At 41.7% G+C, this 27,877-nt stretch overlaps 1 protein-coding gene across 2 annotated transcripts in view; it reads left to right on the top strand.

The window, feature by feature from the left end:
• Nucleotides 1–27,877, top strand: part of Arfgef3 (ARFGEF family member 3) — a 165,169-nt gene that overhangs the window by 125,584 nt on the left and 11,708 nt on the right. For both annotated transcript variants that reach the window (NM_001427849.1, XM_039098805.2), the window contains 10 exons: nucleotides 3,499–3,643; nucleotides 5,215–5,337; nucleotides 12,198–12,301; nucleotides 12,837–12,981; nucleotides 15,935–16,063; nucleotides 18,802–18,978; nucleotides 20,275–20,389; nucleotides 21,836–21,938; nucleotides 22,173–22,304; nucleotides 24,665–24,786. In NM_001427849.1, coding sequence (NP_001414778.1) covers nucleotides 3,499–3,643; nucleotides 5,215–5,337; nucleotides 12,198–12,301; nucleotides 12,837–12,981; nucleotides 15,935–16,063; nucleotides 18,802–18,978; nucleotides 20,275–20,389; nucleotides 21,836–21,938; nucleotides 22,173–22,304; nucleotides 24,665–24,786 — 1,295 coding nt within the window. The remainder of the gene's footprint in view (nucleotides 1–3,498; nucleotides 3,644–5,214; nucleotides 5,338–12,197; nucleotides 12,302–12,836; nucleotides 12,982–15,934; nucleotides 16,064–18,801; nucleotides 18,979–20,274; nucleotides 20,390–21,835; nucleotides 21,939–22,172; nucleotides 22,305–24,664; nucleotides 24,787–27,877) is intronic.

The raw sequence follows: 27,877 nt of genomic DNA, 5'->3' as shown, positions 1-27,877 counted from the left end.
TGGTCCTTTTTGTTTCTACTTGGTTGATTTCACCTCTGAGTTTGATTATTTCCTGCCTTCTACTCCTCCTGGGTGTATTTTCTTCTTTTTGTTCTAGAGCTTTTAGGTGTGCTGTCAAGCTGCTGACATATGCTCTTTCCTGTTTCTTTCTGCAGGCACTCAGCGCTATGAGTTTTCCTCTTAGCACAGCTTTCATTGTGTCCCATAAGTTTGGGTATGTTGTACCTTCATTTTCATTAAATTCTAAAAAGTTTTTAATTTCTTTCTTTATTTCTTCCTTGACCAGGTTATCATTGAGGAGAGCATTGTTCAATTTCCACGTATATGTGGGCATTCTTCCCTTATTGTTATTGAAGACCAGTTTTAGGCCGTGGTGGTCCGATAGCACGCATGGGATTATTTCTATCTTTCTGTACCTGTTGAGGCCCATTTTTTGACCAATTATATGGTCAATTTTGGAGAAAGTACCATGAGGAGCTGAGAAGAAGGTATATCCTTTTGCTTTAGGATAGAATGTTCTATAAATATCCCTTAAGTCCATTTGGCTCATGACTTCTCTTAGTCTGTCGACATCACTGTTTAATTTCTGTTTCCATGATCTGTCCATTGATGAGAGTGGGGTGTTGAAATCTCCCACTATTATTGTGTGAGGTGCAATGTGTGTTTTGAGCTTTAGTAAGGTTTCTTTTACGTATGTAGGTGCCCTTGTATTTGGGGCATAGATATTTAGGATTGAGAGTTCATCTTGGTGGATTTTTCCTTTGATGAATATGAAGTGTCCTTCCTTATCTTTTTTGATGACTTTTAGTTGGAAATTGATTTTATTTGATATTAGAATGGCTACTCCAGCTTGCTTCTTCTGACCATTTGCTTGGAAATTTGTTTTCCAGCCTTTCACTCTGAGGTAGTGTCTGTCTTTGTCTCTGAGGTGTGTTTCCTGTCGGCAGCAGAATGCAGGGTCCTCGTTGTGTATCCAGTTTGTTAATCTATGTATTTTTATTGGGGAGTTGAGGCCATTGATATTGAGAGATATTAAGGAATAGTGATTATTGTTTCCCTTTATATTCATATTTGGATGTGAGGTTATGTTTGTGTGCTTTCATTCTCTTTGTTTTGTTGCCAAGACGATTAGTTTCTTGCTTCTTCTAGGGTATGGCTTGCCTCCTTATGTTGGGCTTTACCCTTTATTATCCTTTGTAGTGCTGGATTTGTAGAAAGATATTGTGTAAATTTGGTTTTGTCATGGAATATCTTGGTTTCTCCATCTATGTTAATTGAGAGTTTTGCAGGATACAGTAACCTGGGCTGGCATTTGTGTTCTCTTAGGGTCTGTATGACATCTGTCCAGGATCTTCTGGCCTTCATAGTTTCTGGTGAGAAGTCTGGTGTGATTCTGATAGGTCTCCCTTTATATGTTACTTGACCTTTTTCCCTTACTGCTTTTAATATTCTTTCTTTATTTTGTGCGTTTGGTGTTTTGACAATTATGTGACGGGAGGTGTTTCTTTTCTGGTCCAATCTATTTGGAGTTCTGTAGGCTTCTTGTATGCCTATGGGTATCTCTTTTTTTAGGTTAGGGAAGTTTTCTTCTATGATTTTGTTGAAGATATTTACTGGTCCTTTGAGCTGGGAGTCTTCATTCTCTTCTATACCTATTATCCTTAGGTTTGATCTTCTCATTGAGTCCTGGATTTCCTGTATGTTTTGGACCAGTAGCTTTTTCCGCTTTACATTATCTTTGACAGTTGAGTCAATGATTTCTATGGAATCTTCTGCTCCTGAGATTCTCTCTTCCATCTCTTGTATTCTGTTGGTGAAGCTTGTATCTACAACTCCTTGTCTCTTCTTTTGGTTTTCTATATCCAGGGTTGTTTCCATGTGTTCTTTCTTGATTGCTTCTATTTCCATTTTTAATTCCTTCAACTGTTTGATTGTGTTTTCCTGGAATTCTTTCAGGGATTTTTGTGATTCTTTCAGGGATTTTTGCGATTCCTCTCTGTAGGCTTCTACTTGTTTATTAATGTTTTCCTGTGTTTCCCTAAGGGAGCTCTTCACGTCTTTCTTGAAGTCCTCCAGCATCATGATCAAATATGATTTTGAAACTAGATCTTGCTTTTCTGGTGTGTTTGGATATTCCATGTTTGTTTTGGTGTGAGAATTGGGCTCCGATGATGCCATGTAGTCTTGGTTTCTGTTGCTTGGGTTCCTGCGCTTGCCTCTTGCCATCAGATTATCTCTAGTGTTACTTTGTTCTGCTATTTCTGACAGTGGCTAGACTGTCCTATAAGCCTGTGTGTCAGGAGTGCTGTAGACCTGTTTTCCTCTCTTTCAGTCAGTTCTGGGGACAGAGTGTTCTGCTTTCGGGCGTGTAGTTTTTCCTCTCTACAGGTCTTCAGCTGTTCCTGTGGGCCTGTGTCTTGAGTTCACCAGGCAGCTTTCTTGCAGCAGAAAAGTTGGTCTTACCTGTGGTCCCAAGGCTCAAGTTCGCTCGCGGGGTGCTGCCCACGGGCTCTTTGCGGCGGCAGCAACCAGGAAGACCTGTGCTGCCCCTTCCAGGAGCTTATGCAGCCTCAGGAGTGCCCACCTGACCAGGCGGTGAGGTCTCTTTCCCACGGGGTCTGGGAGCAGAGAGCTGCTGCGGGCCGGGATCCGCGGGTGTGGGACTTCCGGTAAACACAGGACGTGCCCAGTCCTAGAGAAATTCTGCTTCCGTGTGTCCCAAGCTCACCAGGCAGCTTTCTTGCAGCAGAAAATTTGGTCTTACCTGTGGTCCTGAGGCTCAAGTTCGCTCGTGGGGTGCTGCCCATGGGCTCTCTGCAGCGGCAGCAACCAGGAAGACCTGTGCCGCCCCTTCCGGGAGCTTCAGTGCACCAGGGTTCCAGATGGTCTTTGGCTTTTTCCTCTGGCGTCCGAGATGTATGTACAGAGAGCAGTCTCTTCTGGTTTCCCAGGCTTGTCTGCCTCTCTGAAGGTTTAGCTCTCCCTCCCACGGGATTTGGGTGCAGAGAACTGTTTATCCGGTCTGTTTCCTTCAGGTTCCGGCGGTGTCTCAAGCAGGGGTCCTGCCGCTCCTGGGCCCTCCCCCACGGGAGCCCAGAGGCCTTATACAGTTTCCTCTTGGGCCAGGGATGTGGGCAGGGGTGGGCAGTGTTGGTGGTCTCCTCCGCTCTGCAGCCACAGGAGTGCCCACCTGACCAGGCGGTTGGGTCTCTCTCTCACGGGGTCTGGGAGCAGAGAGCTGCTGCGGGCCGCAAAATATTTTTAAAAAGAAAAAAAGAAAAGAGAAGAGAAGCTCAAGGTTGTAAAATTATTTGCAGAACATGAACTGGAAAGTTCCTGAATCTACAATGCAGAAGGCTCATCCTGTCAAAGCTTCCTCATCGATTTTTCTCTTTCCCTAAAATTATCTCAGAAGTAGGGGAGTGGGGAGAGCAGTACATGACTTTTTCCATGAGCTCCACTTGTGTTAATCAATCACCTCCTCCTTCACCTGTACAGGTGGTCACCTCCATTGGGGAGCTGGTTGAGGTGTGCTCTGCACAGATCCAGTCGGGATGGAGACCCCTGTTCAGTGCTCTGGAGACAGTGCACAGTGGGAACAAGTCAGAGGTGAAGGAGTACCTGGTTGGGGACTACTCTATGGGTAAGAACAGTCGGGTGATTCTTACTATAGCACCTTCATTTCTTATGCCAAGTCTCGGGTTATCAAAAGGACGGAAGGAAAAACATTCTGTCTGTCAGCTATGTTTGTCAACAGGAAATAACATATAGCTAGAATTTGGGGTTAGCTTGCGGCTAGCTGACCCAGAGCCCTGACCCATTAGGCCCCACTCTTGCTGAGATGGTATTGGTCACTCTGTATTGGTCTGTAGAGTTTCTTTCTGAAACCACACAGGAGAATGTTATGAGTTGATCATCCAAAAATATGAAATGCTCCAATTTTTTTTTTAAAAAAAGACATTGTTATTTCATAGTACTCAGATTTCAGATGCTCAGTAAAGTCTAAGCAAATATTTCAAACTCTGAAGAGCTCCAAATTTGGAAACACATCTGGTCCCCAACATTTTGGAAAGTGTACACTAAGCCTGAATCTATTTTTAAGTAAGAAAACTGGAAAGTATAATACAGGGGAATCAGAATTAAGGGTATTGGATCTACCTAGAAATAAATTGGCATTCCCAGTGTCCAAGGATACTGTTTCAGTGATCCAGGTCACCCTGACATTCAGAAACCCAGAGGAAGGACTTGTGGACAGAGCATACAACTCTGATAGGAATTATTACATGGCTTAGGTTTATCCCACGGCTTATGACTAAGATTCACTGTGGTAGTATAATGTGGGCACAGCCTGGTTTTAAGGTAAGAAGACGAAGCCTGGAAGAATGCTACAGCTTTCCTTACACTCTTGCTCCCCATGGAACATCACACAGAACATCTGGAAGTGTCAGAACATGAAGCCAGTTAAAGACCCAGTTGAAGACAGGTCACTTAGATACATTGTACCTGGCATGTTCCACATCTAGAATATTCAGTACAAACCAAACTGTTTGCACAGTCTAGAACAGTGAACCACCTTATAAGGTACTTGCCCAGGAATATTCTGAGAATCAAGTTCCTAGACGCCAGCCTGGAGCCACTTGACTGACAACCTTGCAAGCAGGATTTCCTAAGACAAGCAGACTCATTCCTATGACTTCTGCACAGGAATTAATAAATACGTGTATTTCATCTGAGACTTGTCTGAATGGTCCTTCCCTTGTCTATGGATGTTCCACTATTTTGGTAATCCTATGTTTACTGTACTGTTGACCTACACATTAATCTGGGCTTATGTTCCTATAGCTCTAACCCCATTATCCAACTTTCATCCTAGCCTTCCTACTACTCCCATGTAGGTGAAACAGTAAGACATACTATCTACTCAGCCAAACGATCCAACAACGTTAAAAGTATTTATTTTACGTATATGAGTGCTCTATTTATGTGAGTACACCTATATGCCAGAAGCAGACAGCAGATCTCATTACAGAGGGTTGTGACCCACAATGTGGTGGTGGCTGGGAATTGAACTCTAGACCTCTAGAAAAGCAGCCAGTGCTCTTAATTTTTTCTAATGAATATTTTCTAAGACTCATTGGGAATCACTGAGAGCATTAGCACTCTGAGTGGTTAAAAAGCTCCCTTTATTAAGATTCTATTATCTTCCTCCCTCAGGAAAAGGCCAGGCTCCTGTATTCGATGTGTTTGAAGCTTTTCTCAATACCGACAACATCCAGGTCTTTGCCAATGCAGCTACTAGTTACATCATGTGCCTTATGAAGTTTGTCAAGGGGCTGGGTAAGTGGAACGAAACCTCCTTTAATAATTCACGGTCATTGTAGACACTTTCTACAATTGTTTTATAGGGATGTCCCTGGAGACAGGGTACTTGAGGGCCAGTCCCAGTCTTCTTTCTTGTTGGTTCTTCTTGAGGCAGTGGAGGGGGAGAGCATCAGGGGAGGGTAAGCATTTGTCTAATGAGATATTTAGGGTTGCTGTATAATAATAAAAATATTATTTATCTAAATCTACACTATGCTACTGTAGCTGTGCTCCTCTGAGACTAGGAACTGCAGTCTCTGGCACTTAGCACCTCATCCTAAACAGCAGGAGATAAAGTAAAGGATTAATTGCTAGAGCCTTTTCCCTCTTGTCCAGATGCCTCTCACTTGTCAGGCTGGGGGGGGGGGAGTTTGGAGCAATAAACTATTGAACGAGGAGAAGGGAATAACACCTGCAAAAGGAAAAACTTTTATATAAGCCAATATGCAAAAAAACACATAAGTTCGAATACAGACTCACTAATGCATATTTATACTTTTCTATTCAAACCACTTGGGTTCGGCTTGCATACATTCTCACAATTACAAACTTACACACATATACCCATACTTACATATGCATATGGAGCAAAAGACCAAGCACTGGTGCAGAAAGAACTCACTCATTCTGGATGAAAAATGAACTCCAATCTTTATTGTATGGAGAAAGAAAAAGCTTCTACCCTTTTAATGCTAAATGAATTAAACCCAATTTTGTAAGAAGAAAGCTTTGTTTCTCTAATAGCCTTCCTCTACACAAAAGAGAAATAAGCCAAGAAAGAAATTAGGGAAACGACACCCTTCATAATAGTCCCAAATAATATAAAATACCTCGGTGTGACTTTAAACAAGCAAGTGAAAGATCTGTACAATAAGAACTTCAAGCCTCTGAAGAAAGAAATTGAAGAAGACCTCAGAAGATGGAAAGATCACCCATGCTCATGGATTGGCAGGATTAATATAGTAAAAATGGCCATTTTACCAAAAGTGATCTACAGATTCAATGCAATCCCCATCAAAATACCAATCCAATTCTTCAGAGAGTTAGACAGAACAATTTGCAAATTCATTTGGAATAACAAAAAACCCAAGATAGCTAAAACTATCCTCAACAATAAAAGGACTTCTGGGGGAATCACAATCCCTGAACTCAAGCAGTATTACAGAGCAATAGTGATAAAAACTGCATGGTATTGGTACAGAAACAGACAGATAGACCAGTGGAATAGAATTGAAGACCCAGAAATGAACCCACACACCTATGGTCATTTGATTTTTGACAAAGGAGACAAAACCATCCAGTGGAAAAAAGATAGCATTTTCAGCAAATGGTGCTGGTTCAACTGGAGGTCAGCATGTAGAAGAATGCAGATCGATCCATGCTTATCACCCTGTACAAAGCTTAAGTCCAAGTGGATCAAGGACCTCCACATCAGACCAGATACACTCAAACTAATAGAAGAAAAAGTGGGGAAGCATCTTGAACACATGGGCACTGGAGAAAATTTCCTGAACATAATACCAATGGCTTATGCTCTAATATCAAGAATCAACAAATGGGATCTCATAAAACTGCAAAGCTTCTGTAAGGCAAACTATTGTTTGGACAATAGCAACTATTTTTTGTCCTAACAATAGTGCAAATAGGACAAAATGACAACCAACAGATTGGGAAAAGATCTTTACCAATCCTACAACTGATAGAAGGATTATATCCAAAATATACAAAGAACTCAAGAAGTTAGACCACAGGGAGACAAATAACCCTATTAAAAATGGGGTTCAGAGCTAAACAAAGAATTCACAGCTGAGGAATGCCGAATGGCTGAGAAACACCTAAAGAAATGTTCAACATCTTTAGTCATAAGGGAAATGCAAATCAAAACAACCCTGAGATTTCACCTCACACCAGTCAGAATGGCTAAGATAAAAATCTCAGGCAACAACAGGTGCTGGTGAGAATGTGGAGAAAAAGAAACACTCCTCCATTGTTGGTGGGATTGCAGACTGGTACAACCATTCTGGAAATCAGTCTGGAGGTTCCTCAGAAAATTGGACATTGAACTACCTGAGGACCCAGCTATACCTCTTTTGGGCATATACCCAAAAGATACCCCAACATATAACAAAGACACGTGTTCTACTATGTTCATAGCAGCCTTGTTTATAATAGCCAGAAGTTGGAAAGAACCCAGATGCCCTTCAACAGAGGAATGGATACAGAAAATGTGGTACATCTACACAATGGAATATTACTCAGCCATCAAAAACAATGACTTCATGAAATTCATAGGCAAATGGATGGAACTGGAAAGTATCATCCTGAGTGAGGTAACCCAATCACAGGAAAACACACATGGAATGCACTCATTGATAAGTGGCTATTAGCCCAAATGCTTGAATTACCCTAGATGCACAGAACACATGAAACTCAAGAAGGATGACCAAAATGTGAATGCTTCACTCCTTCTTTAAAAGGGGAACAAGAATACCCTTGGCAGGGAATAGGGAGGCAAAGATTAAAACAGAGAGAGAAGGAACACCCATTCAGAGCCTGCCCCACATGTGGCCCATACATATACAGCCACCCAATTAGATAAAATGGATGAAGCAAAGAAGTGCAGGCCTACAGGAACCGGATATAGATCTCTCCTGAGAGGCACAGCCAGAATACAGCAAATACATAGGCGAATGCCAGCAGCAGCAAACCACTGAAATGAGAACAGGACCCCCGTTGAAGGAATCAGAGAAAGGACTGGAAGAGCTTGAGGGGGCTTGAGACCCCGTATGAACAACAATGCCAACTAACCAGAGCTTCCAGGGACTAAGCCACTACCCAAAGACTATACATGGACTGACCCTGGGCTCCAACCTCACAGGTAGCAATGAATAGCCTAGTAAGAGCACCAGTGGAAGGGGAAGCCCTTGGTCCTGCCAAGACTTAACCTCCAGTGAACATGATTGTTGGGGGGAGGGCAGTAATGGGGGGAGGGTGGGGAGGGGAACACCCGTATAGAAGGGTTAGGGGGATGTTGGCCCGGAAACTGGAAAGGGGAATAACAATCGAAATGTAAATAAATACTCAAGTTAATAAAAATGGAGAAAAAAAAAAGACTAAGCCTGCCTTGTTAAGAAAGAACCTGTTCTGTCCCATGGTAAGGAGAAGCCTACCTGCTCCTTATGCTTTCTACGGCTTTTTCTTTTTCTTCTTTCCCTCTGCATTCTGTACATTGCTCTCTTAATTTCTTATGTAACCTATAGTCTCTAAGTTACTCCACTCTGCATTCTCCTTCTAATCTTGCTCTCTCCTCCTGCTCTGATATCACAAGAATGTTCTTACTCTCAATACCTTTTCTCCCAATGCTACCCCTTCACTTCTAAGATCTTCTTGAGTTCAGTTCTGTCTAAAAAGTTCTCCTCAGCTCATCTAATTCTTCTCTTTGCCTTCAGCCCCTATGGATCTTTCAGAACACATGATCACATGGTAAAAAGATCATCACAAATTCACACATAAAATCAAATCATAAATTGAAACAGAGAATGTTTGCATGCATATCCATTAGGCATTACTATGGCTAAACATCCATCACCTGTCATAGCCCCACAGGCTCAATGAAGGTTTAAAACCATAACTAAGTTATTAGCGAGCTTTTGTGTAGATAAACCCAGTAAATATTTTATCTTCTGTCCTAGCACCTAAAATAAATCATTAGTTCCATGTTTCTGACCTTTGGTTAATGGTTTTACAACCTCTTGTAATGTGCTCTGAGTAATAGAAAGTCTGGTTCCTGTCTAGAAGCAATTAACTGGTGACACCTGGGAGACTGGCAGAGTTCTCACTGCAGTTTTTACTATCAGAAAAGAATCTAATAGCAGTCCCACTATAAAACAGCTTAATAATCACTGATATAATTTGAGGAATTTTTAAAGGATCATCATTAAGAATTAAGAAGTCATCTATATAGTGTCACTACAAGACAGTACATCTTCATAGATCTGCAGAGATCTGCTGAAAAGTGGTGACCTAATACTTGGTGATTGTCATATATGTTTTAACAACAGGAAATGCATATTAATATCAGGAATATTTCCTAAAAATGATTTTTTTCTGGCCTTGCCTATTGGAGCTTCATTGTAAAAAATAATCTAAAGTGAAGTCATTTCAGGAAGATCTCTTGCTAGTTATTAGTTTGTCCTATGCTGAGCAGGTCTTAGTAACAGGGCAGCCTTAGTATTATTAAAGGAACGAAGCTTTCTTCTTAAAAACTTGGATTTCATTCATTTAGCAATAAAAGGGTAGAATCTGACGACAGGATCCTAAAAACAAGCAAATATCCTAGGATGTGAACACATGGTGTCAGAAGCCATTCCCTTCAATGTTCACTTAGCAGTTAGAAAGTAAAACTAAGAATGCCTCCTCTGGCCTTCTTAATTGTAATGTGAGTTTTGGATTAGTTAGCATCCTCCTTTTTTTTTTTTTTTTTTCAGAGCTGGGGACCGAACCCAGGGCCTTGCGCTCGCTAGGCAAGCGATCTACCACTGAGCTAAATCCCCAACCCCAGCATCCTCCTTCTTAAAGTCCTGGTGTATAGAAAGTATATTTAGCAGGTATATAGGTGATTATATGCTTAAGTTAGGAACACAATACTGTAAAATCTTGTATGCAGCATGACCCACTGAAGCTCGGTTTTACAGAGCACAGATTCATCTGGGTGAGACTGAGGGAAGGAGCAGGGGCTTAACCACATGTTTAGAAGGCATTTACACATCTGAGAGGCTTAACCAGAGAGCTCCTGGATGTGGAGTCAGAGAACCTTGGAAATGAGAAAATAGAAGGTTGATGTTCTATTGGTGCCCCAGTAAATAATTGGTACATTGATCACTCTTTTGTGAAAGAAAATTGGACACAAAGGAGTGTTTAGACTTGTGCCTCCCTTATTCTTGGTATAAGAGTAAGAGCAAAATGAAGGTGTCAGGATGTACTTGCTCTTGGTCTGAGCTATAGACAATCCTTACCCTGTTCTGTTACAACATACATTTGCCATCTTCACCCACAAGGATCCTTTCTCAGACCACCAGTAGATTCTTAATGCTACTGACAGTACCAAACCTGTGTGGTCTCTAATTTTTTCCTGTACATACATACACACCAACAATTAATCTATAAAGTAGATTTTTATTAGACTGACGAAGACTAATCACAAAGCCCGGAGAGCTCAGCAATTAAGCGTGTTGGTTTCTCTTCCAGATGACCTGGGTTTAATTCCTAGCACCTAAATGTCAGCTCACAGTCATCTCTAACTCCAGTCCCAGAGGATAAAATTTCCTCTTCTGGCTTCCTCAAGCCCCAGGCATGGAAGAGGTGTACAGACATGCGTGCAGGCAAATACTCAAACAGATAAAAATAAAGAGTAAATAAAAAAATAAACAAATAGTAAACATTAAAAAAGAAACCAGTGATAGCAATAAATAACACTGACATCAGGCAGTCTGGTAACCCTATGAAGTGACCGCAGGTAGCTATCTACAGCCTAATACATTTTCCTCGGAGAGTCAGGCACATAAGGTGTCTGTGAAATACGCAGGCAGAGGTTTCTTACAGCATGTTGGAAATCTGAGGCTTTATCTTAGAGAAAAGTTTAGGGACTGAATGTACAGATGCTAAATTATTAATGTGCACATCGAGGGTACTTTGAAAAGAGAGATTCTATTTTTATCTGTGGTTTGTGAAGTAGAGAGTGAAGGCATAAGCCTTGGGGTTCAGTAGGAAAGACAGAACCCTCCATACAGCCATGCCTCCTGGGTACTACTTGGTTCCAGAAAGCCTATTTATATAGACTTGGTATACAGCATAAAAAAGTAACACACGCTACAATCAAGAAGGTAGGTAATGACACTATTGCTAATTTCCACCTGCCTTTCTCAGCACGAATTAACCCCGGCCTCTGTTTTTAGCTGTAAGGTATATGACTGTAAACCAGAAACTACCAGACCAACAGTTCAAATCTAACTCACTAACAGATTTTCTGTAAAACAGTTTTATTCCGACTTTGTGCTACGGCAATAGAAGTGAAGTTATAACCCAGATAGGATGACCTGCGAAGTCTGAAGTACTTGCTCTCTCTGACCCTTAACGAAAAGTTTGCCATCCCTAATCTAAAATGTGAATTTGTCTAACTCTTTTATGTAGATGCATGCTTCGGTGCTTCTGAATTCTAACTAATGCCTAGTAATTATGTCTGTTTATTCATATGGAAGGGTGTTTGCTGCTACAATTGCAGACAATTAGCTATAATTATAGTGCTATGGGACGATTTTATTAGAGGCATAGAAATAGATTCATGACACTGAGAATAAAAATTATGATTCTCATTTCTTTACCTTTAGAAAAGCTACAGTAAATCGCTACAAGGATATGAAAATAAACTAATCTAAGTCTAATTAAATAGCTCCATGTCTACAACCCCCATATGTTTGTTCTCCTTAGGCTATTCATTTACTATCAGCTTTTAGTGTCTAGGACTGGCAGAAGAGGAAGTCCAAAGAGGGAGGCAAGGTACCTCATTTCAGCCTTGCAAGGCCTGTCTGTAGAACTGTTCTCTGTCACCAGGTCTTAGAAGTCACATCCTCTAGCAGAGAAGGGAATCTGTGCACTGGTTTCAAAAATACCCTCTCAGGGAGAAAATTCAGAGAGGAATTTTTATCAGGATGATACGAGTTGCTGTAACTTTCTCCTTACTTCCTCGTGGGTATATTTGGGTAAGATGTTGAGTGAGTGGGTCTTCTGGTATAACTGGAAGCAGGGGTAATTTTGTCCCTGTTCCCACACTGCCCTAGGGGAGGTAGACTGTAAAGAGATTGGAGACTGTGTTCCTGGAGCTGGAGCCACATCTACAGACCTGTGCCTGCCTGCCTTGGATTACCTCAGACGTTGTTCTCAGGTACTGGGGAGGCCCCACTCACAGCTCCAAGCCCCCAAACATGCCTTAGAAGGTATTCATAAAAGACCAGCAAATATCTTTAACTGAGCCCTAGGAGAGGTTCCTTTATCTCCTTTACCTTGACCTCAAATCTCCTCATCTCCTAGGTGCTTTTTGCCTCCTGTTTCCTAGGAGAGGTGGGTCATGAGAAGGGGAAGCCGAAGTCTATGGGCCCCATTCTTCACTGGGGTCCCCTATAGACAAAAATATTTGACATATTGACAGTGACCTTAGTGAATTCATAAAAGTGTATAAAACTCAGATGATGAAAAATTGCTGCTGCTTTGTTGCCAGTAAGCCTTATTGCTTCTGCTTCCTGATATAAATGCTCTTGTCAACTACTTTTTTAAATGCAAATCACAATAACTTTTATTTGTTTTTAGAAGCCCTTCTAGTTTTGAGTCCTCTTTAATAATGATTTATAATCTTCCTATTTCCTAACACTGAGACTTCCCCGATATGTAAGTGTACTGTTTGGTGTGATTTTCTTACTTAGTTATTGGCCAAGATCTACAAAATGCCCTTAAAGCCAATATTCCTTAGTGGGAGACTTGCCAGTTTGCCACGAAGACTTCAGGAGCAGTCGGCAAGCAGTGAAGACGGAATTGAATCAGTCTTGTCAGATTTTGATGACGACACTGGTAAGTTGATTGATTTGACTAGGATTATTGTTCTTGATCCCAGATTCTTAGGACATAAATTAAGTTAGTTTACAGATCATAAGACGAGTCCTCCACTTCTGTTTGTTTTTTTTTTTTAAGTAATTTTATGCCAGGATAAGTTTAACCAGAGTTTCCAAGGACTCCCTAAAATTGAAACTAACCCATTCTCCTTATATGGGTGCCTCTGTATAAAGCCATCATAATTATACAGATTTCACCAAATAAGTTTTGATTTCTCTTGAATTTAGCAAAGTCAGACAAAATTGCGCTGGTGTTTAAATGGGCTAGCACTAGCCTTCACTGGTTTCAAGGAAACACAATTGCTTCCCCTAAGACTGTCTGACTAGAGACCCAGGGGAAATTAAACCATTGCTGAAGAGAGACTATATTTGCGATAAGTGAGGCTAATAGGCTTAGGGAAAGAATACTTTTAAGACATTTATTTCAAAGTAGGTTCCATGAAATCTCCTGTGAACCAGACTATGATCTACTAAGACCAAGTGATTTTCCTGGTGAACTGGTTCCTGTTCACCTGTGGCCTGTCGTCTCAGAAGACCTTGTCCTGTTCACGTCTACAAATATAAAGCAGACTCAGAAATAGGCCTACTTTCCAAGCACAGACTGTTTCAGACACTCTGGAGGATGCTTCTATTTTTTTTTGTCTTTCGGTTCAAGGTGTGGTTAGAAGTTTACAGTATTCAATAGATCATCTTAAATGGTGAAACCTCCCTAAATCAGAGAAAACATAGGGAGGACCAGATACCTAACATAACAAATAAATTATGAAAAAGGATGAGTTCGACTTAACATTGAAAACTTTAACCAATGTGATTATGAGCAGAAGCTAATGTTGTCATCTATAATAGTTTTTGGATTTTGACTTGTACTAAAGGGAGAGAGAAAGAAGAAAAATAACTATGCTTAGTAGTGTAGTAGTAGTAGTATGGTATACAACCGCAGCAGAAGCTAGTGATACAGAGACAGGGAAATCCCAGGGGCCCACTAGCCAACCAGTGTAGCCCAAATGGTGAGCTCCAGGTTCAGTCAAAGACAGGTTCTCATTAGATGGAGGTTAATAGTGAAAGACAGATAACTTCTAGCTTCTACATGTGCGAACATGGCTACACGCATCTCTACACATATGTTCACCTAACCACTTCTCAGAATGATATATTCTCAGAAATCACCATGGATTTTCAAGGCCCATGTTTCTTGCCCCCACCCAATGGAAAATGCCAGCACTTACAAATCTAGATAAAATATATAAAAGCAGAAACATACGGAGAATATATAGAGTCAGACACAATGGTATCTCCTTCTGTCAGTTATTACCAGTGTACAGCTAACTGCTCATGTGTGTTTTTCTTCTTTCTCTCTTCATATTAATCCAAACCAAAGCCCAAAACATTGCATTAAATCTATGAATGTTTCAGTAAACATGTTCTAAGGTTAAAGTGTGAAGAGCGCCCTGCTGCCCCCCTGCTCTTGTCCTCATCAGGCTCTTTGACTAGATCCAGAAAGTCTTTTAATCCAAAGTCTGATAAATCAGAGAAATGTATAAGTCTTAGGAACATTATACACATAAGGGGACAAGAGAGTGGAGAACAAAAAAGTGTGCATAGCACAACACACTCCCAGACTCGCAGGCAATGCTCAAAACCTCGTGTAGAGAGTGACGAGGACATGGAGATGTGGGCCAAGGTCATGAGTTCTAGAGTTGTTTCAAAGATTTATGTAGTAGAGAAGGGTATAGAAGCTAGTGGAAGCTGAGGATTACTCAACATATCTATTCTTCACGCTCACCGTGGCCCTAATTACCAGACTCTAGTGATCAAGGCTGTTCCCCATCCTTATGCATAACAATATCCCTTATCAAGTCATCTATATGGCTTGTTGTACATAGAAAGACAAGTCACATGGCCCTTTCCAAAGTCACCCTTCCTCCAGGGATTTGAGGCAGAAGTGGCAAACATATCAATGTGGCAAAAACAGAGATGGATCACCTTACCCCTGCCACGGTAAACAAAGCAGCTTGGCAGGGGTTAGGAGATAAGCTGGAGTTAGGGTCAGTGGAAGACTAGTTGCAGAGTCTGTGTGAGAGGACAGCAATTGTGAAAATGGTACTGAGGGCTACACTGCATGATGCATGTAATTAATGCCACTATAGTTACAAAGAAAACAACGGAAGTAGCTAATTTTGTTATTTTAAAATAACAGGCTGGGGAGGCTAGGGATGTATTTATTTGGAAGAATGCTTACCTCACATGCATGATGCCCTGGGTTTGATCTCCAGCACCACATAAATATTACAGTGTGTAACAAGTGCCTGGTATCTACCTTGTCAGTTATCATGTCTAGCTTTGAATAGTCTATGTGTGCTTGTGATTTATATTTCGTACTTTTCACTGGGCTGGAAATTATGTATATTAGAAAACCCATGGTAGTATCTGAAAATATGTCAGTTCTTAATACTCTTTATGTATGTGTGTATTAGGTGCACATATGTGAGGTGGAGACTTCCAGTGAGAATTTCCAGGTCATCATTGGCTAACTAGTAAGTTCGAGGCTAGCTCCATGAGATCCTGTCTCTGAAGAAAAACAAGAGGATAGACAGAAATAAAGCTAAATGGACAATTTTCTATTTGTATTGTTTGCTGATTAGTTCCCAAGAAGCCTGATGATCATTGCAGTATAAAATTTACACACCCTATTGCCATTTTTAAAGGGTGGAGTTAGGGAAGAATTAGAGTCTTGTGTTTTCCTTTGACTTTGTGAGACCATATTAGTCGATCTTGGCCTGCTTGTAGGCACCTAGAGTTAAAGATCTGATTGACAACATCCCATTCACACATGCAGTTTGCCGGCATCTTGCAAGTATTATTCTTCCTGATGCGTAGCTGGATTTCGGAGAGGTCTGTGTTCTGTTTTCCAGGTCTGATAGACGTCTGGATCATCCTGTTGGAGCAGCTAACAGCAGCTGTGTCCATCTGTCCCCGACAACACCAACCTCCCACCTTAGATCTGCTCTTTGAACTGTTGAGAGACGTCACCAAGACACCTGGTAAATGTCTATATCTGTGTTTATTGGAGGAGGGGCTGTTAGGCACATAGCTATTTTTTAAGGTTGCAGCCTCCTTTCTTGTCCAGATCTTACGGCCTTTGCAGACCCAGTAGGAGAACTCAACAGATCACCCCCAGACCAAGCAGCCTCTTGTCATGGTGATTGGAATTGGAAAAAGATACCTACTGTCTAGGATGGTCCCCTGGGTAGCAAAGAGGCCCTAGAAATGCATCTCTTGTTCTGAGTTTTAAAAGCTTAGCATACATATTATTCATTTCAAAGTTCCCTCAGCCAAAGAAACTTTTTATAGAAATGTAAGGTGTTTTTATTAATGTAAGGTTAATTAATGTGAGGTTGTGTTATGGGTGGGTGCCCTGCCTGTATAAATGTCTGTGCACCGCACGCGTATAGTACTTGGAGACGCCAGAAGAGGGCATCAGATCCCCTGAAACTGGAGTCACAGACAACTGTGAGCTACCATGCAGGGGATGAGAATGGAATTCTGGTTCTCTAGACTAGGTTCAGTTAAGAGCAGCCAGTACTTTTCAATGGCTGAGCCATCTCTCCCAGCCTGAGATTTTAGAATTAGAACCTTAATGAAGCTACCTATTGATCCCACGGTGAGATGTCTAGTCATCATTTTTGAAGACTCGATTATTGACGCCTGCTTAACATTCATTGCAAAGGTTGTAGGTATTCTCATGTGTTTAAAAATTAAGAGTGCTCCACTAAACAAAGTTGTGCACCACGACTTCTAAAATATCTCATGTCTAACTAAGTACCATTTTCAATTTTCATATTAATTACCATATAATACATCTGAATAGTGTTTGATGTAAAAAAAAAAAAGTATTTCTTTTTGTGTTGCGTGTAATTTTATAAAACATGGCTTCCGCCTTCTCGGGAGCTCTGCCCACACTCCCACTAGGCTCCGATAAACCAATCTCACTCACCTTCGCCAACGGCTGTTCCTTCCCCCACTCCCACACCCCGCTCCCGGGAGCTGCCATTGCTCTTCCCAGCCCCTCATGGCTAGCCTTGCCAAGCCGCCCACAACGGCTCCGGCCGCCCTCTTTCCTCTCCTGCTCACCTTAGCACTGTGGATGGAAAACACTAGATGGTTTTTTATTTTAAAACTAGCCAGATAACTCAATGACTGGGTGAAGAATTTCCTGCCCTAATCTTATCAACTAGAACTCTCCATCTTCCTTTGCCTGCACCCAAAGCGGAGGCCACAAAACTCTAGGTGCCCCAAGACCTCCATGCCTGCAGCTTCCGACGCACTCCAAAGCCTGATCCGAAAGCCCTCCTTTTTCCTGTGTCCCTTCTCTTCCTCCCGGGACACAGAAGTCCCGCCTTTTTCCTTTCACCCAGCAATTGGCTTCCACCTTTTTTTATTGACACAGTCAAGAACTAATTAGGGAAACAACACCCCTCCTCACATATATGTTGACGTCTCTTAAATGCTAAAATAAAAATTTTGAACACTAAATGGAAAGCAATAACATTATGCCATTTATAAGGCGTTATTTTAAATGTGGAATCAGCTATGTGAAATTGTGTGCATTTATAAATATGCATTCACACATGTACACTCAAGAAGTGCTTTAAGGAAATATGCTAAAATGGAATTATATCTATATGTAAGTTCTGTTTCTCTATATTATGTAATTTTCATGTTATCTTTGATATTTTTTTTTCTGATTGGATCTTACTGTGTAGCTCGTACTGGCCTGAAACTAGTAATCTTGACCCCCAAGTGCTAGGAGATTTAGCATGTGCCAGCCCACCCTATTTGTACCTTGCTTTTAAAATCGATTTGTGAAAATCTACTAATATTTCTTTAAGGGAGCACAAAGATAATCTTTATAGCATTGCCTACAGAATAAAAAAAAAAAAGACATCTCATGTCTTAAATGTTCATGGGCACTGAAATTGACTGATAAATTATACCTATGAATAATGGAAATAGTATATCAGTGAAATTAAGGACTGTTTAATAGGAACTCTGTTCTTCATAGTTAAGAAAAAGTAGACTTTAGGGGCTAGAGAGATGGCTCAGAGGTTAAGAGCACTGACTGCTCTTCCAGAGGTCCTGAGTTCAAATCCCAGCAACCACATGGTGGCTCACAACCATCTGTAATGGGATCCTCTGATGCCCTCTTCTGGTATGTGTCTGAAGACAGCTACAGTGTACTCACATATAATAAATAAATCTTTTTTTTTTTAAAAAAAAGTAGACTTTGAAGCTCTAAGATACTGTAGTAGAAAATGCCTGAAATCACAAAGCTATTATTCAAGTGGCTCTGCCAGGAAAACTCAAGTCCAAGAGTTCAAAGCCTATCTGGACAACAGAGTGAGACTCAGACTATTATAAATAAAACTATATACCTAGATGTTCCATATAAGTATATATATTTTGACATTCTTTCCTAAATACACATATGTGTTTGTATGTTTTTATCTGAGGACTAAGATCAAGAGACATTTTAGCTTTGTGATCTTTGAATTTTTGATGTGTATTCATATGCCTGCATGAGCTAAAATCATGCAAAGAAGAAAAATCTCCATTATTGCCCCCCAGTGAGCTTTCAATTCTTCCCACACTTTATCAGAGAATGGAGAGGTTTTTTGTTTTTTGTTTTTTTGTTTTTTGAAAGAGATCTTTGATACAGTCATGGCAAGAAACCCCCACGCCCCTTGAAATCACAATTCTAACCCTGCCCTTTCCTTTCCAGGCCCAGGGTTTGGAATCTATGCAGTCGTTCACCTTCTCCTTCCCGTGATGTCTCTTTGGCTCCGCCGTAGCCACAAGGACCATTCCTACTGGGATGTGGCATCCGCTAACTTCAAGCACGCCATTGGTCTGTCTTGTGAGCTGGTGGTGGAGCACATCCAGAGTTTCCTACACTCAGGTAGCTGTAGAGCCCGAGCCCTTGTGGGCATCGCTGTCTCAGAGGAAGGGGAAGCCTGGTGCACATGCCTTCGCTGAAGGCACGACGCCTAATAGCTGTGCATAAGAAGAAGAAAAGGGTATTCAAGTGCACAGCTTTTAAAATCCTTCCTAGCTAGGGTATGCAGAGGTGGGACATCTTGTCGTTTGTGGTTCCTCATATAAAGAAAGCAAATAGAAGAAACAGAATTTAGAAAAGGCTCTGGTTACCAGCAAGGAGTTACTTATCGGGACGGGGATAAAGGGAAGCTTCTTAATGCCTGTGGGCAGGCAGGACAGCAGCCTGGGGACCTAAGCAGGGACCTCTGTGAAGTGAGATTCTTGCTCACCAAGCTGCTTTGGGAGGTCTGGGAGGAAGGAGAAACATAGCTTCTAAACAGAAGGGGGAAATACGTGGAAGCCCAAAGAGGCCTCCTTGCTGAGAAAGACAAGAGACCAAGCAGAGTGTTGGCCCCAAGGAGTTTACAGCAAGAGTAAGAAATCACATCTGAACTAAATTCAGTGAAGATCATTTGTCCTGCAAAATAAAAATGCTTCATGAAGAGGGAAGAATTTCCACAGCAGATGAAGGAGGGAGCGGAATCCTCACGTAGACCGTGAGTGAGGCTCAGGGGGTTGACATTTTTGAGTGGAAGATACCACTGAACATTGCATCTGTGGCATCACAAGGACCCCAAGAAAAGCAGACAGACACATTCCTTGAGGTGACAATTGGACAGGCTTTGGGGATCTCCCGTTTCCTTCAGTCTGCAAATGATGGGCAGATGAAAGGCAGATTGACAAGGTTCAGAAATCACGAAGCTGTGACGGGATCGTTTTGTTTTCCAGGAGCACTTCAATGTAATTCGGTTTTCATCACCTGGGAAAGTATATTTGAATTTTCCTCTCTAGATGCTTTTTTTTTTTTTCAGCAACTCGTTTTCAGGTCGTATGTTACCATTTTCTGTCTTGTTTGAGTAGATTAATTACATGCTAGACTTTGAATGACACACGCAAGTGAACCACATGTTTCATCTTGCTTTTGTCTATAAATGAGATAAATGTCAAAATTGGATAAAAGGACTCCAAGAACGACATTGCTTTGCTCTATTTTGTCTGTTTTGACCAGGTGCAAGGGAAGTTATGCACCATTCCTTTTTTCTTCTCCCCAAATGTATATCTTTTTATGTCTCAGACTTTCCTCTTTTACCGGAGATGGCCATTTCATTCTCTCCCTTTACACTCGAGTTCTGAGAGTCTTTTTTCCTTCTTCCTGCAGACATTAGGTACGAGAGTATGATCAACACCATGCTGAAGGACCTCTTTGAGCTGCTGGTAGTATGTGTGGCCAAGCCCACAGAAACCATCTCCAGAGTGGGCTGTTCCTGCATCAGGTGAGGAAAGGGTCCCTTGGCTCTCTACAGGGGTGGGGTCTTATCATAGAATCCCAAGGAATTGTCTTTTATGGTAGCGACTCCCTTTTGGATTACCTTTCGGAAATAATTTATAATTAGTACCCCTTCTTTGGTGTTCATTCATCATGTGCTCAGTGTAGAAGGAGAAAAGGGGGATGGTTTGCCTGGAGGGAAAGGAGGAGAGTGAGAATTAAAGATGGGTGGAACCTGAGATTTAGTGCCCACTGCCAGCTCTTCCTCACCAGGTAGATTGCTTCAATCCGTTCCTGTGTTCTGTGTACCCCTTTGCGGGGTCCTCTTAAGTCTTAGGATCTCGCTCTAACACCCTACTCCTAACAAGCCCTATTTTGGAGTCCAGAATATCGTTCCCATGTACAATGAGGACATAAGATTCTTGTGAAAATGTTACTAGGTAGCTACACCCTCCCATCCCTTTAGTGTCAAGAAACTGGGAATGATGACAGAACTGCCAGGTACACATCTGTAATCCCAGAACTCAGGAGGGAGATTAAAGAGAGTCTGAGTTCAAAGTCACTCTAGGCTATGCAGCAAGGCCATTTCTCAAAGGAAAATAATAACAACCAAGAGAGAGAGTCACTGAAAACTGATAACACTGACACCTACAGAGGGGGTTAATTATAAATACGCAGAAAGAATAAGGGGTGTGGGGAACAGGATGGTAACAATGGTGGCACTTGGTTCCTACTCCAAAGTGATTTTCTTCATTATTTTTCTATTGCTACAAATAAAAACACCTTTTATAAGTTGAAGGCAACTTTACCAAAGGAATCAGTTAATTGGGCTCTCAGTTCTACAGGGTTAGTATCTGTGATGGTGGAGCAAGGGCCTGTCAGTAGGAACTGCTGAGAGCTCACGACTCAAACTGCAGGCAGAGAGCAGAGAGAGCACAGCACTTAGGATGGTCAAAGGCTTTCAAAACCTTAAAGAAGCCCTCCCCCTAGTGCCACACCCCCTCCAACAAGGCCACACATCTTAATCCTCCCCAAACAGAGACTTCCTGGAACATTGCATTTCAATTGCCACAGTTAAGTCTTCACTAGGTGATAACACTAGCTGGGAGAGCAAGGGACCAGGCACAGGGAGATAAGAGTAAGTGACAAGAAGAGTTTGCGTCTTGTTTTTCATAGCTATGATTTGTAGAGGAGTGGTAACAAATGGGGTCAGAATGGGAAAGTGGATGAAAGGTACTTAGCCTTGCCTATTGAGCCTAAGGTGGTCGGCTTGCAATAGAAATCCATTGATATTTCTAAATTAAAGGGGTAGGTATTAGTATCTGGACAAGGAAATACCAGAGGGGGGGTGGAAGGCAGGAGGAGGCTAGCGAGGCATCTGCAGGATGAACCTGTGCACAATTCAACATTGAAGACACCACCATTCCCGGACTGAGGCCATGCCTTTTGGCAGGTACGTCCTGGTGACGGCAGGTCCCGTGTTCACAGAAGAGATGTGGAGACTGGCATGCTGTGCTCTTCAGGATGCTTTCTCTGCCACACTGAAGCCGGTGAAGGTAAGATATGACGAGGAGGGATGCAGAATTGTCTTCTTCTCCCTTGGCCACCTGATGCTTGGTCAGTCTGAACGCCTGAGTTCTGCTACCTTTCTTTTATGAGGCAGCTGCACGGTAGCAGGACACGAGGAAAGAAAAATCCTAGGCTGGTTATCTTGTCTATGTCTGATTGGAGATTGGGCCTGGCACTCTGAACCAAGTCAAACCTTATGAACGCCCGCTGTTCCTTCCTAGGACCTGCTAGGCTGCTTCCACAGTGGCACGGAGGGCTTCAGTGGGGAAGGCTGTCAGGTGCGAGTAGCAGCACCGTCTTCCTCCCCAAGTGCCGAGGCAGAGTACTGGCGCATCCGGGCCATGGCCCAGCAGGTAAGAGCTGTGCTGTGGGTGTTGGGGACTCCAGAAGCTAGGCTGCATCATCCTGAATGTCCGGTGTCACTGGGACCTTCCACTCTCTTGCAGATATACACACTGAGGCTTTGAGTTTTCTGCCAGTATCACATTCCCACCGGAATGAATGGCTTTAGCTCCTTCTCCCCCATACCATCATTGGCTGCATCCTTTAGTTCTCAGATCAGAGCCTGGATCTCATCTACACCTTGCTTAGGCTACTTAGAAGAGTTTCCTAAATATGTAGGAGGGTTTTCTAAATACTATTGCTGCTAAATATGGGTGACTAAAAATGGTCCGTGTATTACATTTTTATCACCTAAACAACAGAACACAGTCCTTAATATTTTTGCATGACTTAGCACATTTGAGTTGAATACAGCCAATCCTTAAAAATGTCTCCATACAACCTGGGTTTGGTTCTTAGTGCCCACAGCAGATGGCTTACAAGCACTTGTAATACCAGTTCCTGGGGGAAGTCTGTTGAGAAATTCCCTGGTTGCTTCTAAAGGGCTTACCCCAGCAGTGCTCAGCAAAGGAGACAAGAAAGATCCCTCCACATTCAACTTCTCTCCTCCTCTTTGAGCACATTCATGTCTTAAGACATGACTATTGGTTCTGAAGGGAAGAGGCATGTCCAAAGGAAGGATCCATGTTCTTTATGCCAAAGCAGGAACGGAAGAAAAGTAAGGTTGCATTGAAGGGCCCCCTCCACAGGATGGCAACTGTGGCCAAGGTAGAGCCCATCAGGGATGACTTCTGTAAACAGGAAGCTGTGGCACCTGCTTCAGTTTTCACATGTGTACACATAGGTGAAGACCTGTGTGCAAGCATGCAGTAAGTATGTTAGAAATGACAGCTGGGCATGGGCATGGGAGCTAATGTCTACAATTCAGCACTAAGGAGGCAGAGGTAGCCTAGGCTACAGAGTGAGCTCTAAGTCAGCTTGGTGATCCCCTGTCAAACTCAGCAAACAGTGGGGACGTCAGTAGAGAACCCTCTCTTGAGATCAGGGAGTTGTTTCACTCCGTCGTGTTTCTCTTTCTTCAGTTCCAAACTTCCTTTCTATATTTACAGTTTTAAAAAAAAATCCAGTTTGTTCAATTACAAGTTAATTGTTCATCACAGTGGGGGAAAAGTTTCCTTGAATAAAATGGTCTTTTAAATCAAAAGAAGTGAAATCATTTGGAACAGAGATATGATAGACGTTTGGTATAGAGAGGTCCACAAAGGAGCTGAGAGTTTTAGCTTCCTTCATTTGTTTGCTTGAGAAACAGTCCTGGCTGTCCTGGAATTAAAAGCATAAACCACCATGCTTGACTGAGGCTTTGTTTCTCAGACCTACTTGGATATAAAAATCAGAGATAAGGGGCAAAGTGTAAAGTGCTTGCTTAACATATGTAAGTCCCTCCAGAACTGATATACACATATATTATATATTTGTGTGTATATATATGTATACTTACATGTATATCTGTATATGTATGTTTATATATACATTTTAATTGTGTATGTTTACATCCATTTTATATACACATATACATATATGTGTGTGTGCATATATTATAAAATACAGTTGCCATCCTATTGAAGAGCTTCTTCATTGTAGCATATATATATAGATAGATATAGATATAGATATAGATATAGATATAGATATAGATATATAGATATGTTTTTACAAACATAACTCCTGTCCTGGTTAGTTTTTGGTTACCTTGCCACAGCTAGGCTCATCTGGGCAAAGGAAACCTCAATTGAAATTGGCCCATCAGTCGGGGCAATTCCCTGATGATTAATGTGGAGCTACCCCGGGGTTGGCATTCTTTGGTGTATACAAAAAGCAGCCTGAGCAAGCCGAGGGACAAAGCTTGTAGCAGCAATCCTCCATGGTCTCCACTTCCATTCTTGCCTCCCGGTTCCTGGATGAGCTCCAGACTTTCCTCCTAGATGGACTATAACCCTATAACCCTTTCTTCGCCAGGTTGCTTTTGGCCATGGTGTGTGTCACAGCGATAGGAAGCAAGCGAGTACCAACCCCCGTTCTGTTCCCTAGTTCAATACTTGGGGCATAATGAACTGATATGTGATAGGACACTGATAGATTTGTTAGTATCGGTAGACAGTGTTTATTGTTTGTTCTGTTATAATGTTTACGTATGTACTATATGTGAATCTTATTTAATTCATAAGCTATAACAGGTAGAAGTCATCGTCATCCTGTTTCATAGGTAAAGACATGGGTAGAAAAAAATTACTGACCGAGGACGACCAGCAAACGTCAGTGACGTTGGTAGATGCGGGCATCAGGACCGCCCTCCCTTTGTGTATTCCTGCAGGTGTTTATGTTGGACACCCAGTCCTCACCAAAGACTCCAAACAACTTCGACCATGCCCAGTCCTGTCAGCTCATCATTGAACTGCCTCCTGATGAGAGACCAAACGGACATGCCAAGAAAAGGTACTGTGCTGTAAACACAGCAGCCCCTAGATGAGAGAGCTCGTCAGCCCTCCCACCTCTCACTCCTTTTAACCCAAGCTTTAGCTAGGAACACAAACCACGTTGTATAGTCATTTAACAAAGGTTTTCATAAAAATGGTAAGCCTCTTAACCAAGTTCCATGCATGTCGTGTGTGTTATTTAATCAGCCATAGGGAGCTACCACAGGCTGGGTGACGGACAGCACAGGCGTTTCTTCTCTGAAGGTCAGAGATCAAAGTGTGGGCTTCATTTGTTCTTTCGGCTTGTGGATCACTGCCTGAGTTCTCACGTAGTGACTTCTGCTTTCATATACAGACTTCCTCTAGCAAAGGCTGTATGTACATTGGATTAAGATCCACCCAGTGACCTCGTTTTTACTTAATTAACTTCCTAAACATGCTTCCTATAAATATGGTCACATTCTGACTAGGAACTAGGAGCTTTTGGACAGGATACAATCTGGTTCATAAAATCATATGTGTAGTAATATTTTATTTTAGAGGCTATTAAATTTTTAAACAAAAATCAGAACAAGCAGTTGTGCCCAGAATCCAAAGCCAGATAGACATTATAGCAAGACTGTTTGAAATACAACAGTTATGATATTTTAGATTGGTATAGTTTGGACCATTTCAAAAAGATCCCCATCTTACCAGAAGAAGAAAAAAGTTTCTCTTTTTAAATATCTTTTTTACTATCGGGCCTGAAATTCCAAAGCTCCCTGTCTTTGCCTCAACACATTAACATTAGCAATTGTCTATTTAACACTATATAAAGGCAAAACACTTAAAGCCCCACTCTCATTCTAACCCATGAGGACAAGCAAGCCAAGTATCCAAGAGTCGTCAAGTGGGGAAGCCAAGGTCTATCAGAGCATAGGACCTCAACCCTTCACCACTTTGGGCAGTGAGGTAGAGTAATGGGTGGGGTGGGGAGGTGGGGAGGTGGGGTTTCATTCCTCCAAACTTGTGTTTTAATCCTGGCTGCCCAGGTTATGTTTAGAAGGTGGAGCCTTTGGTAAGTCATGATTTTTGAACCCTTCATGAATGGAATTAATGCCATAAGGAAAAACAGAGGCACTCCCCAGTCACTATATTAAGGACACAGCCAAAAGACAGATTCTACAGCTACCAGAAAGCCTTTACCAGAATACGGCCATACTGGTACTCTATTCTTAAATTTCCTACCTCCAAAACAGTATGAAATTAACCTCTTTTATTATAAACAGGGAACTCTGTGGAGTTTCTCTATTGCAACCTGCACAAAGACCACTGTTGCTGTTGAATAGACTCTGGGCGATTTGTGTAACAGCTTGTTAATATAGATACTCGAATACTATAGCCATTCAGATTAGATTTCCAGGGAATATTTTAACTAAGCCTTGGTGTACCAAAAATACACGGAATATATATTTAAGTTATGATACATGAATAAAAATAAAATATTCATGGACCTGTCACACAAAAGAGAACTTTAATAGTAACTCATAAATTCCTCCCAAATTCTAGCTCTGTCTATCTGGCATCAATTTTTAAGTCATTTGCTTTATATGTTAAAGATAACAAAAAAGAGAAGATACTGCCTTGCCATTTGAGGGTGTCACTTTGAAATAAAAATGACAGAAAAGTGAGTAGCTCTGTAAAGGACATCCCTTCCTAGTTTGGATCCTCACCTTGAAGACTTGAAGCACTTAGACAAAATTGGTAGTATTCGAGTTTCCCTCCTGTTGTCTGTGGTAACACTCAGACCAAAAGTAACTGGAGGAAGAAAGGGTTCAATTGGTTTACACTTCTAGATCCTAGTCCACCACTGAAGGAAGTCATGGCAGGAAACTTGAATCGTAAAGCATACATTTGGTGGCCCTCTCACAAGCTCATACCTAACTAACTTTCTCATACTGAAGACTGCCTGCCTAGGAAATGGTACTGCCCACAGTGATCTAGAGTCTCCTGTAACAGAAAGACAGTCAGTACAATCCCTCACAGACAGGTCCACAGACCAGTATGACAATGTCTTAGCTGGAATGTTTTATCAGGTGACTCTAGACTCTTGTCAAGTTGACCTCTAATGCAATTAGGACAGGTAGTTTCTAGAACTTTTTGCAGAGGAATAAATATTCAGATTTCCTAATACTGCATAACTTATAAAAAAGTTATCTACATAGGCACTGGGAGAAAGGGAGGAGGGTACATTCCTGTTCAATGTACAGAGTTTCTCCCTGAGGTGATGAAAAGGTTCTACAGAGACGGTGATGCTTAAATCAGCAATGGTAACTATACTTAGAACTACTGAATTGAATAGTTAAAAGACAGTCGTGTGTGTGTGTGTGTCTGTGCACACGTTTGTACACAAGCACTCATATACGTTGAAGTCATTTAAGCTGTTTCACAGGGTTACTTATTTGGGTTGATAACTCTCTATTACTAATTTCACCCTAACTGACAATCACAGTTTTCCCCCAGTTGACAGCCAAGTGATCTTAAAAGTCAGCATTTAGATTAGTGAAAGATTTTTGTTCTTTTCTGATGGCTTAAAAGATAAGTGTTGTGGGCTGGAGAGATGGCTCAGTGGTTAAGAGCTCTGACTGGTCTTCCAGAGGTCTTGAGTTCAATTCCCAGCAACCACATGGTGGCTCACAACCATCTGTAATGGGGATCTGACGCCCTCTTCTGGTGTGTCTGAAGACATATAAATAAAATGAATAAATCTGTTTTTAAAAAAATAGTTTTTGTTGAGTATAGAAATAACTTTAAAATTTAAGTTCATAGTGAGTCAAACTACAGCAAGAAAAATACAAGATAGTTCATCCTGAGCCTAGCTCAGTGGTTCGTATTTATAGTCCCAGCATTTAGGATGGGGAAATAGAAGACCAAGAGTTAAGATCACCCTCATCTATATAGCAAGTTTGAGGCCAGCCTGGGCTACATCAGACCCTGCCTCAAAAAGTCATTTGGACCTTATATCATTTTCAGAAACGTGGTGGCAATATGGTTGTGTAAGCTCTTTTCACAAAATTCTAGGAGCAGTGAAAGGAACATGAAACCACAAAGCACTCTGGTGGACAGGGAGG

The sequence above is a fragment of the Rattus norvegicus genome, chromosome 1 (assembly GCF_036323735.1).
Source record: "Rattus norvegicus strain BN/NHsdMcwi chromosome 1, GRCr8, whole genome shotgun sequence".
NCBI classification, from domain to species: domain Eukaryota; kingdom Metazoa; phylum Chordata; class Mammalia; order Rodentia; family Muridae; genus Rattus; species Rattus norvegicus.
This window is presented reverse-complemented; position numbering and strand designations above follow the sequence as displayed.